Raw genomic sequence first — 12500 nt, 5'->3', positions numbered from 1 at the left:
TTTTCTTCCCATTTGTTGTGTTCCTCGTCTTCTTCTGTCTTCATCTTTGTCTTGTTTGTCCTCTTTGTGTTTTTCGTTGTCTTCATCTTTTGTCTTCGGCTTCTTTGTCGTCTTCATCTTTTGTCTTTGTCTTCTTCATTGTCTTCCTCTTAATTTTCGTCTTTGTTATTTTTGTCTTCATTGTCTTTGTGTTTGTCGTGTTCAACTTTGTCTTGGTCTTCGTTGTGTTCTTTGTCGTCTTGGTCTTTGTTAAACTTAATTCAACTTAATTATTTTATGTTCAATCAACTTTTAACTAAACTTGATTGATTTGTTTTGGGACAGCATGAATGTACTGTAGAATGTGGAGCGCTGCATGTTCACAGTGCATGCACACTTCTATGGCATGGTCCATTGAGCAGTGCACATATCTGGCCATGCAGATGTGAGTTTATGGGTTTCACGATGCCATTTCCTCATATGCAGTGAAACCATATTGTGCAGGTGTCATGTGACCGACATTACCGTCTCCTTTTATTGCGCTCATACGCAGTAAAATTGTGTTTTGCAAGCCAATCTGCTTGACTTTGCTTTACCCTTTCTAAGCAGGTATATGTGGCTTACTAATGGCTTTTTAGCCGGCAGCGTGTAGATCTCTGACCAGACCCCTTCATCTTGGAGAAAGTTAACCGTGTAGGAGAATTCATTAGGGCACATCATCAGCTTCTTTCTTTCTTTCTTTCATATTTGTTTTTGTCCTTTCATCTTTTTTCGTCCTTTTTCTTTCCTTTATCCCTTCTTTCAGTCTTTCTTTCTTTCCTTCTTTCATTCTTTTGTCATTTTTCTTCGGTCTTTTCTTTCGTTTATTCTTTTCCAACCGTCCTTTCTTGTTCTTTTGTCCTTTCTTTATTTCTTCCATCCTTTCTTGTGTCCTTCCTTTTTCATCCTCTCTTGTGTCCTTTCTTTTTCGACATTTCTTTCTTTTGTTCTTTTTTCTTTCTTCCATCCTTTCTTTCGTGTACTTCCTTTTTGTACTTTCTTTTGTCCTTCTTTTTTTTTCTTTTTCTCCATCCTTTGTTTCTTGTCCTTCCTTTTTTGTCCTTTGTTTTTTCCCTCTTCTTTTCTTGTTCTTCCTTTTAATCCTTTCTTTCGTTTATCCTTTTCCCATCATCCTTTCTTTTGTTCTTTTGTCCTTTATTTCTTCCATCGTTTTTTGTGTCCTTCCTTTTTTCATCCTCTCTTGTCCTTTCGTTCGTTCTTTCTTTCTTTCTTCAACATTTTTTTCTTGACTTTTCTTTCTTTTTTTCCCATCCTTTCTTTCTTGTCCTTTTTTTGTTTTTTCTTTTGTTCTTCCTTTTTTTATTCCATCCTTTTTTCTTGCTTTTCCTTTTTAGTCCTTTCTTTTGTTCATCCTTTTTCAACCTTTAATACTTCCTTTCTTTTTCGTTCTCTTTTATTCTTTCTTCCAATCTTTCTTTCTTTCTTTCTTTCTTTCTTTCTTTCTTTCTTTCTTTCTTTTTTTCTTTCTTTCCTGCCCATTATTTTTGGTCCTTTTATCTTTTCTTTCTTTTGTCCTTTGTTCTTTCTTTTTATTCATCCTTTTTCATCCTTTCATTCATTCTTTTTTCATTCTTTTTCATTCTTTCTTCCTTAACCTTTTTTTCTTTCATCTTGTTTTCTGTCTTCATTCTTTCTTTCTTCCATCCTTTTTTCTTTCATCCTTTTACTTTCATCCTTTTTTCATTCATTCATTTCATTTTCTTTCTTTCTTCCATCTTTTCTTTCTTGCCCTTCCTTTTTTGTCCTTTTATCTTTTCTTTCTTTTGTCCTTTTTGATCTTTCTTTCTTTTGTTCATCTTTTTTTAACCTTTTATACATCCTTTATTTTTCGTTCTCTCTTTCATTCTTTCTTCCAATCTTTTTTCTTTCTTTCTTTCTTTGTAGCCTTTTCTTTTTTGTCCTTTTATCTTTTCTTTCTTTTTGTTATTTCTTTCTTTTGTTCATCCTTTTTCAACCTTTCATTCATTCTATTTTTTCATTCTTTCTTCCTTTCAACCTTTCGTTCTTTCATCCTGTTTTCTGTCTTCATTTTTTCTTCCTTCCATCCTTTTTTCTATCGTCCTTTATTATTTTCATCCTTTTTTCTTTCTTTTCTTTCTTTCTTCCATCTTTTCTTTTTTTGCCTTTTCTTTTTTTTGGTTCATCCTTTTCCAACCTTTGGTTCATCCTTTTCTTTCATTCATCCTTTTTCAACTTTTCATTTTTCTTTCATTCTTTCTTCCATCCTTTCGTTTTCAACCTTACTATTGTCCTTTCTTTCTTTTGTCCTTTTGTACATCCTTTTCCAACCTTTCATTCATTCATCCTTTCTTTTTCATTCTTTCTTCCTTCCATCCTTTTTTCGTCCTTTTTTAACCCTTTTTTCATCCTTTCTTACTTTCATCCTTTCTTATTTTCGCCCTTTCTTTCTTTCCCCATTCTTTCTTGTCTTTTCTTTTGTCCTTTTGTTTATTCTTTCCCAACCTTTCATTCGTCCTTTCTCTTTTTTTTTTATTTTATTATTTTTTTCTTTCCTACTTTTTCAACCTTCATCCTTCCTTACTTTCGTCCTTTTTTTCTTTCTTTCTTTCATCCTTTCCTTTGTCCTCATGCCCATGAGCATTTTCAGTGTGTGAGAGAGACGAGCACAAGTCAAAGCTGCATTAATATCTAATGAGATAATGCAGTTTTTTTTTAAAGAAGAAGAAGAAAAAGAAAGCTGGTGCTGCACAGTGATATAGTGATATTGGCATTGTAGGACAGCACCACAGCGGTATAGATTTGCATTGCCGCATTATTTCAATGCCAGCCTCTTTAACAGTGCCAATATCAGCACTGTTCTGCACAAAGAGAGCCGCTCTTCCACCTTTACTGGAGAAAAGGTCATTCAGGCTATTAGTGCAACCCCGTGTGTGTATGTGTGTGCCTGTCGAAGATGGATGATTCTGGCCCTGCAGACTCAGGATCAGCGTTGGTGAATTGTGTTTGTGTAATGTAAATGTGCAATTTAATAACACGCAGCAAAATCTGAGAATGAAACAGGGCTACTTTTACAGCGGCAAAATGCACTCATCAGTGTTGTTTGATGTGAAGAATGCACTTCTGTTTGGATATATTTTGACTGAATGTGAATGGTGAATTGTCAAATAAAGAACAAGCTTAAATATTTAGTGCTAAATACAGTGTGCATGTATTATTAGTATTGTCATTGTTAAATATGAATAATTTATAAATGCCATAAACTATTAAATTATTAATCCTATTGTTTTTTTACTTCATCATAACATTTCTACACTGAACATTTTCAGAATAATGAAGTTTTTGTTATTATTTACTTAATAGATTTATAATATTAGATATTAGACATATTTCCTAATATACATTCTTTTATCTTTTTTGTCCTTTCTTTCTTTCTTTCTTTCTTTTTCTTTCTTTCTTTCTTTCTTTCTTTCTTTCTTTCTTTCTTTCTTTCTTTCTTTCTTTCTTTCTTTCTTTCTTTCTTTCTTTCTTTCTTTCTTTCTTTCTTTCTTGTTTCTTCATTTTGTCTTTTCTTTTGTCCTTTCTTACGTTCATTGTTCATTTGTTCTTTTCATCCTTTCGTTTGTTCTTTCTTTCTTTCTTTCTTTCTTTCTTTCTTTCTTTCTTTCTTTTTTGTCCTTTCCATCCTTGCCTTTTTTTCCCTTTGTTTTTTTCCTCCTTTCTTTTGTCCTTAATTTTTCGTTTCCTTTTCTTTCTTTCTTTTTCTTTCTTTCTTTCTTTCTTTCTTTCTTTCTTTCTTTTTTTCTTTCTTTCTTTCTTTCTTTCTTTCTTTCTTTTTTTCTTTCTTTCTTTCTTTCTTTCTTTTCTTTTTTTCTTTTGTTTTTTCATCCTTTCTTTTGTCTTTTTCTTTTATCCTTTTCTTTTGTTCTTTCATTTCCTTGTCCTTTCTTTCGTCTATTCATTCTTTTTCTTAAATTTTTTGTTCTTTTTGTCTTTTCTTCATCCTTTCGTTCTTCCTTTCATTCGTTCATTGTTCATTTGTCTTCATCCTTATGTACTTTTTCATTCTTATTTTCATTATTTCTTTCGTTGTTCTTGTTCTTTCTTTTTTCTTTCTTTCTGTTTTTTGTCTTTTCTTTTGTCCCTCTTTTCTTTTGATAGTTCTTTCTTCGTTTTGTTCTTTCTTCTTTTCGTCCTTGTCCTTTCTTTTTCTTTTGCCCTTTCTTTTTATCCTCTCTTTCTTTCTTTATTTCTCTCTTTATTCCTTTCTTTCTTTCTTCTTTTGTTGTTATTTCTTTTATTTCGTTATTTTTTATAATTTCTTTCTTTTTTCCTTTCTTTCTTTTTCTTGTTCTTTCTTTTCCTGTTGTTCTTTCTTTCGTCTTTTCGTTTTTTTTTTGTTTTTTTCATCCTCTTTTCCTTTCTATCTATCTTTCTTTCTTTTAATCTTTTGTCCTTCCATCCTTTTCTTTCATCCTTTTTTCTTTTGTCATTTTCTTTAAAATTTTTCATCCTTTCTTTTGTTTTCTTGTCCTTAATTTTTTTGTCCTTTCATCCTTTTTGTCGTTTCATCCTTTCTCTCTTCTATCCTTTTTTAATAAAGACACACATCAGGCAAAAAGTTAAGCAACACAAGAGTCCTTGCAAACCATACATTTTTTATTATATAGGTTCCCTTTAAAGAAAAGCTTTGTGTAACGGTGTGTTTTCCTCCGCAGACTCCTCGTCGTCTGAGAAACCTCACTCGCGCTCACTGTCTCCTCCGGAGAACGGCTTCAGGCACATGGAGTCTCGCTTTTACAGCAGTCAAGGCAGAGGCCCGACCAAAACTGACCGCTGGCCAACCACCAACAACTACACCCCTCACTCCCAGCCTCAGCCCCGAGTTCCACTTCATCCACCAGCAGATCATCGCTCTCGCAGAACAGACGTGGCTAACGGATACGACACCGACAGCAGTCAGGACTCTCGGACTTACGGTACTCGGAGTCGCGGTAATCGGCAATGGAGGCCTATGAGAGAGGCTCTCAATGTAGACAGCGTTATAAACAGTGACAATACTCAAAACTACCAGAACACTCGCAGACAGATCAATAATTATGAGAGCGAGGACTTGGGATGGGGTCGTCGTGAAGAGCGCAAACCCAAGAGTTTAATGACTATATATGAGGACGAGCAACGGCAGGATATGGGCAGCCGGAGCTCACTGGATTCAGAGCAGGACCGGGTTAAAATGAACGCCAACAGCCTCAGTATTCGGCCGGATAACTGGAAGATCCAGCGCACCGAGTCTGGATACGAAAGCAGCGACCGGCTCAGCAGTAGCTCAGCCAATCTGGACTCTCCTGTGGTCGAGAACTCCATTCCTGAAACAAACTTTTCCAGGTAAGAGCTGGAGAGTCTCTAGTTTAATGTCCTGTGAAGTGCTTTGAAATGTGCGCTTTTATTCGATGTTTGATTTTCGTAAAGAGAGTGTGGACATAGTGTAGCTCCTCCCCCTTTTTTATAAAACAGCCAATAGTGTTTTGCTTTATCATCGCTCTGCCAGTGAGAGTGGTTAAGCTCAAGCGCATCAAATGAGAAGCGTCTTCAAGTGGGTTGGACATGTCAGATACTAGAAAGCATTTGATTGGTCAGGAGATTTGATGAGAAACTGAAATATGAGATGACCTGATAAAACCGGGAAAAAAAAACGTTGATCCATGTAGGTTGTTTTCAATCATGTGGTTCCTGGGTGTGATTCGGAGCACTCACACTTTTCAAACGAACTGGAAAACGTGCCTAGGCATTAAGGGTGTCACGATCCTCCAAATCCTCGATTCGATTACATTTTCGATTCTAAAGTCACGATTCGATTTTCGATTATGAATAATAAATTAATTAATGACCAATTAATTATTTGTAGCCTACCGTTTAAATTACCTGACCTGCATGGTCTTTGTTTTACCCATAAACAAATCATACAGTAAATAAATAAAGGCAAGATACACACATAATTACCACCTGTCAATCACTTTTTCTGCGGGACTCGTGAATAGGCAGTGATCTGTGTCGTTATAATGGCGTCAGTAAAAAAGACGCACAACCAACAGAAACCAGCCAACAGTATCTGAGGTGTTCGCTAAAATGACTAAGTACAAGTGAGTGAAAGATTGAAGCAGTCTACTGACCCTCTGACTGCCTGGACCCGCTGTCTCGAGCCCATGGCTGTGTGTGTGCGCGTCTGTGTCTGTGTGTGTGTGTGTGTGTGTCAGAGGTAGAGAGGAAGGAGGGCTGCTCAGAAATGCTACACGCCACTGTGGATGTCAAATCGTTTTCGTTCTAAAATGCCATTTAAAAACAAAGACAGTGTAAACAGGGCCTGAGTGTGTACTTTTTGCAACGGGGGCGGGCGGAGGATCGCGATGCCGGTGTTGTCTATCGGATGAACCCTAATATGTACATAGCAGAGCTTGCAAAACTGTTTTTTTTGTCGACAACACGAACGTTGTCAACATAACTCACTGGAAATCCAAAATGCTTACACACCGGCGACTTCATTGAAAGAGGAGAGGGTTTAAGCTCTGTCAACGGGTCTCCTGCTTCTGCAGTTCAACAAGCACTTCAACAAGCCTGTTTTTTCCCGCTTGGCAAGACAAGCTGACGTGACATGGGGGCGTGGCAGCATCGACGATTCTATTTTTTGATTTGATAATCGAAATTGAGCATAAATTACGATCGATTTCGATTAAAAATCGAAATCGTGACACCCCTACCAGGCATGGCTCGGATAGCATAGTGTGAGTACACCCTGTAAATGCAAAGTGCGCCTGAGCCTGAAACTGAAGACGCAGCGTCACTTTTAAGAAAACTGCTTTTACTCTACCCGAAATAAAACAAATAAGACTTTCTCCAGAAGAAAAAAATATTATCAGACATGCTGCGAAAAAGTTCTTGCTCTGTCAAACATCATATAAGAAATATTTAAAAAAGAAATTAAATTCACAGGAGGGCGAATCATTCTGACTTCAACTGTATTAATCTTTTCTGTTCAATCCTAACCTTGTTTTGAAATGTTTTCCAGTACGCCTTTGAACAGTATCGTGTTCAAGCTGTGTCGGCGGAGTCTTTTTCCACTCAGTGCTCTTTGTATGTTTTTCTTTTGTCAGACGAGGGTGTCAGATTCTTGTGTAGTCCTGCAGATCTTGTTGTCAATGTGAATCAGAGTACAGCATGTTGCAGTAACGTTAGGTGGAGGTGTTTACGCCATTCTGTTTAACCATGTAATGTCTTTTAAAGGATAGGCTTGAAAAAAGATTAATGTACTCTGACTAAAAGGCCCAGTCCTGCTGGAAGTTTCATAAATCAAGTATATACACTGCGAAAAAAATAATGTTAGTTAACAGTTTTCATATTTTGTGATTCATTTTCTGTTTATTTACGGTTGTGATTTGCATTATGGGATGTTGATCTCTGCTCTGTCCACATTTGATGTTGAAAATTCAACTCTACAGTTTAACAAAGTGACTTTTATTGACATTTTAGTCGTTTGAACAATATAATATATAAGTAATGATATAATAAGTCTGTAAAAATAATGTAAATGTACTGGCGGTTTATTTCAAGGTTTCTGTACTAGGGATGGGAAGATTAACCGATATGTATCGATGCGCAGTCATGCGCGTGCACGATGCGAGTGCATCGGTAGAGCAGCAGAGGATGAATGAAATTTTGGAAGCAAATCGAGATGCATCGTTTTTTCCAAGATACAGCTTATATTTTTAATATAGAATGTATTTTTTATTTATTAACAAGTGTTGTCAACCTGTTTTTGGCGCATAATTTAATCGATCTACATAAAGTATGCATTAGCAACGGGCTTGCGGATGTGTACACTTACACTACAACTCAGTGTATCAGGTGTGCGGATGAAGCTAGTGGTGCGCCCTCAGAAAGCGCGAGATGCAAAACAAACATTTTATTCCTCACTGAGTTTTAAATCTTAAGTATGGCAACATTATGGATTCTGCAAAAAGAATGGACGACTTGACAGGACAGATGCAATTTGCAAAAAGTGCCGCGCATCTGTAAAATACGCGGGCAGTACGACTAATCTGATATCTCACTTGAAGCGGCGCCACGGTGTTGTTGTGGAAGCATCTTCCAGTGTTCCTACATCCCCGGCTTCCTGCTCTGCTTTAACTGTAGCTACCAGCTCCAAAAGTGGTGAGAAAAGCATTGAAAGTTTTCTCCATGCGCAACAGTTCTGCTCGCTCTACGCCAATAACGAATGCTATTGCATTGTTCATCTGCAAAGATATTCAGCCTAGTGTCACGGAGAACGAAGGTTTTAAACACCTCCTCCTGTTAATTTGTATTTATTTATATTTTTATTAGCCTGTTGTTTACAGTGACAGTGATGTTTCAAAGCAGCATAACACTGCTAGTTCACGACCTTAAGTTTTGAATATTCAGTGGCACAATATATCTTTGTAAAACTTGTTTTTATAGTTGAAAAGTTAAATCATAATTCTTGTTGTGCAATGGTAAACCTTTATGTTGAAAGAGTGCAAATATATATATATATTTTTAATATATATTGCACTTATACATTCTGTTTATCTTGAAAATACTTAAATAATATGTGCTATAGGTTCTAAAATGGCCCTCTACTGTAAACTGACACTCTGGCTCTGAGAGAAAAGCCAGTTTGTAAAAAAAAAAGTCTTGGTTTTGCTTGGTTAATAAATAATCAAACTCATTCAATGGCACAGCATCCTTTCTTACATCATCTCATAAACTTGATCTAATAAGTTAGTGCTGAATTATCGCATTGTATCGTGATATGGGTGTGAATCGTATCGTGTTGCATCCAGTGGCGCAAAAAGGGGGTATGCAGTATATGCAGTGCATAGGGGCGCCACACATGGGGGGGGGGGGCGCCATTGTGCCAAAACTATTTTTGAAATTATCCATATTAAAAGTTTCTAATAATGTATATATTTTTTGTTAAAAAATGTATTTAGCATTTTATACGCATATAATATTGTATTTTATTAAATTAAAAAATCATTTCACCCCTCCCCCCATTTTTATACCACATGTTATTATGAATTTATTATGTATCATATTGATTCATCAGGCCTTTTGGTAACTTCTTAGCTCAAAACTATTTTAATTTTAGCTACAAACAAAGTTATAACATTTCAATTAAGTAGAACATTTCACACTGTTTGTTTCTGTTTTTTTTTTACACTAAACATTTGACAGTCTTTTTTATTTCACTTTTAGCAGTTTCAGTCAATTGTTCTTGCAAAGACAGACCTTCTGCCTCAGTCTGAATGTGAGAAGTAATTGCAATGTTCTTTTGCCCTTTAGGACTCCCATTTCTTTCATTTTGTTTTGACAAATGTACTACAAAAAGTCCAAAAGCAAGGCTAGTCAAGGTGCTATAATCATTTAGTAAGTGAATATTAAATTAAGAAATTTGGGGTGGTATGAGATGCATTTCTTTGTGACTTAACATGCTTAATGTAATTATACCTTTTACTATACTTCAAACTATTTCAGTTGTGTTCAGAACTGAGAACTGTTTTTTTAAGCATATTGATATCTTTATGAAAAAATATCTTTAATTTATTGATGGAAATATTTTCCAAATTTTATCACTTGCCTGTTATAAAATATAGTTGGATTGAAGGGGGGCGCGCAAAAGTTGAAGCCGCATACCCATCAGTAAATGTGCAGTTGCGCCCCTGGTTGCATCCCAATGTCACAAATGTATCGCTAATATATCGGATCGTATTCTTTGTATCGAGATGCGTATCGGATCGGCATTATAGCTTAGATGCCCAACCCTAGTCTGTACTGTAATATACAACACCAACACAGACAATACATCACTTTAAACTATTAAAAATGGTCATAAAAGTCACTTTTTCAAACATTTCATGGTTAAAAGTTGTAAGAAATATTAAGGTCATTGGAGAAAACGACTGCAGATTCATAGTTGAAGTCAGACTTTTTCCATCAGACCTGGACATTAATTGAAACATACATACTTGATCTTTGAAAGGCTGTCAGGGGCTTTGTCTTTGTCCTGGTTATTGGCTTAATATAATATAACATATTGTTTAATTAATTATTAATTTATTTATTTTTTTATTTATCTTCCCCTCCCTCTTTTTTACGCTGTATCTCTATTATTTATTTATTATTATAATTTTAATCATTATTTTCTATTTGTTTGTTTCTTTTTTGTGTTTGTGTGTGTGTGATTGTAAACATTCCAAGTAAATGTTATTCGTATACTATGTTTATAAAAAACTTTAATAAAAACACAGTTAGAAAAATAAATAAATATTAAAGTCCCATAATGCAATTCAAAAGCAGAAATAAACGGGAATAAATAAAAACAGGAATCACAAAATACAGAAAATCTCTAATTTACACATATTTTTCAGAGTGTACTTAAAGTTTGCAAAACTGTACACTCATAAGATTGAATTCAATTTAGAATTAAAATACAACTGGTCTTATAGGTTGTGAAAAGCAACAGAACTGTGTTTGATTTCAATCTGTGACATTTCGGTTGTCTTTATAGCTTGATTTTATTCATGCATTCATTTTCTTGTCGGCTTAGTCCCTTTATTAATCCGGGGACCGCCAACTTATCCAGCAAGTTTTTACGCAGCGGATGCCCTTCCAGCCGCAACCCATCTTTGGGAAACATCCATACACACATTCACACACACACTCATACACTACGGAAAATTTAGCTTACCCAATTCACCTGTAGCGCATGTCTTTGGACTGTGGGGGAAACCGGAGCACCCGGAGGAAACCCACGCGAACGCAGGGAGAATATGCAAACTCCACACAGAAACGCCAACTCAGCAGAGGCTCGACCCACTGTGAGGCGACAGCACTACCTATTGCGCCATTGCTTCGGCCCTGATATTATTTTATTGATTTTATTTTTGTTTGTTTACAGCATGACATAGTAAATGATCTGTGAGGTATTTTGTGCTGAAACTTCACAGATGTTTGAAATGAAAGTGAAAGTGCACACACAATCTGGTGTATCTCTTATGGTATAGAAGCACAACTTCATTGAGAACATTACTAAGTTCAGTGCGTTGTGTGTTTTTAGGGATCTGAACCAAAGGAGGTATGAGGATTCAAAGGCCGACATCTCAACATCATCCAATGTCTACGGTAGGAACCTTGAAATGTATTTATTTCTGTACAGGGTTATCTAAAACTGCTATAATATTTGTTATTTAGCTGCTAATAGGATCTAGAGAGAGTTATGGCTTTGTTCATAAAGCTAGTGAGTTTCCTTGCTGTCGGCTGCCTATTTAATAAACACGTCTACAGTGTTTTCGTACTTCTGATGCATTAGATTTATAATATTTATATACTTTTGTATTATTTAACTCTATTTTAATTATTTTATTTATATATTATATTATAGGCTTTTAAGCATATTTAATTTAATATTATTTGGTATTATTTTAGCTTCAGTTTTTTTTTTTTTCAGGTGTCCTTAGTTTTTTGTGGTTTGTGCTTTGCTTTGTTTTTGTGTTTGTTTTTTGTGGGTTGCTTTGTTTTTGTGTTTGTTTTTTGTGGGTTGTTTTGTTTATTTCATTTTGTTGTTGTTGTTTTTATTTTGTATTTGATATGTTTTTTTTTTGTTTTTGTTGTGTGTGTGTGTTTTTTTGGGGGGAGTGTTTTGATTTTGGGTTTTTGTTTGTTTTGATTTTTTTTGTGTGTGTGTGTTTTTGTGTTTGGAGTTTGTTTTTTGTTGTATCGTTTTAAGGTTTTTTGTTTGTTTGTTTTTTCGTTGTATTAGTTTTGGTTTTTGTTGTTTTCGTTTTGTTTTTGGAGTTTTTTGTTTTTATTTTTGTTTATGTTTTTTGTTTTGGTTTGTTTTTTGAGGATTTTTTTGTTGAGTTTTTGTTTTGGTTGTTTTTTTTTGTTTGGTTTTTGGGGGTTTGATTTTGTTTTTTGTTTTGGGGGGTTTGATTTGTTTTTGTTTTGGGGGGTTGTTTTAATTCTTGTTGTTTTTTGTTTTGGGGGGTTTGTTTTGGTTTTTATTGTTTTGTTTTTTATTTTGGGGGTTGTTTTGGTTTTTATTGTTTTGTTTTGGGGGGTTTGTTTTGGTTTTTATTGTTTTGTTTTTTATTTTGGGGGGTTGTTTTGGTTTTTATTGTTTTGTTTTTTTATTTTGGGGGGTTGTTTTGGTTTTTATTGTTTTGTTTTTTATTTTGGGTGGTTGTTTTGGTTTTTATTGTTTTGTTTTTTGTTTTGGGGGGTTTGTTTTATTTTGTCTGTGTTTGTTTTGTTTTGTTCTTGTTAATTTATTTTGTATTTTGTTTGTTTTGTTTTCGTGTGTCTTTTTGTTTTTGGAGTTTTTGTTTTGTTTTTGTCTTTTTGTTTTTTGTTGCCAAAGCATTTCAGATTTTATTGGTTCTTCTTTGGTGGAGTGACTGGTGTTTTGATCTTTCAAGCTGTGTTTGATG

The 12500-nt window shown here is 34.9% G+C and overlaps 1 protein-coding gene across 4 annotated transcripts in view; it reads left to right on the top strand.

Moving 5' to 3' along the window:
* usp53a (ubiquitin specific peptidase 53a) overlaps nucleotides 1-12500 on the top strand; it is a 94697-nt gene that overhangs the window by 68745 nt on the left and 13452 nt on the right. For all 4 annotated transcript variants that reach the window (XM_073907557.1, XM_073907556.1, XM_073907555.1 and 1 more), the window contains 2 exons: nucleotides 4716-5382; nucleotides 11129-11193. In XM_073907557.1, coding sequence (XP_073763658.1) covers nucleotides 4716-5382; nucleotides 11129-11193 — 732 coding nt within the window. The remainder of the gene's footprint in view (nucleotides 1-4715; nucleotides 5383-11128; nucleotides 11194-12500) is intronic.

This window comes from Danio rerio, chromosome 7, assembly GCF_049306965.1.
Source record: "Danio rerio strain Tuebingen ecotype United States chromosome 7, GRCz12tu, whole genome shotgun sequence".
Classification (NCBI taxonomy): domain Eukaryota; kingdom Metazoa; phylum Chordata; class Actinopteri; order Cypriniformes; family Danionidae; genus Danio; species Danio rerio.
The sequence above is the reverse complement of the archived record's forward strand: the minus strand, read 5'-3'. Positions and strand labels throughout refer to the sequence as shown.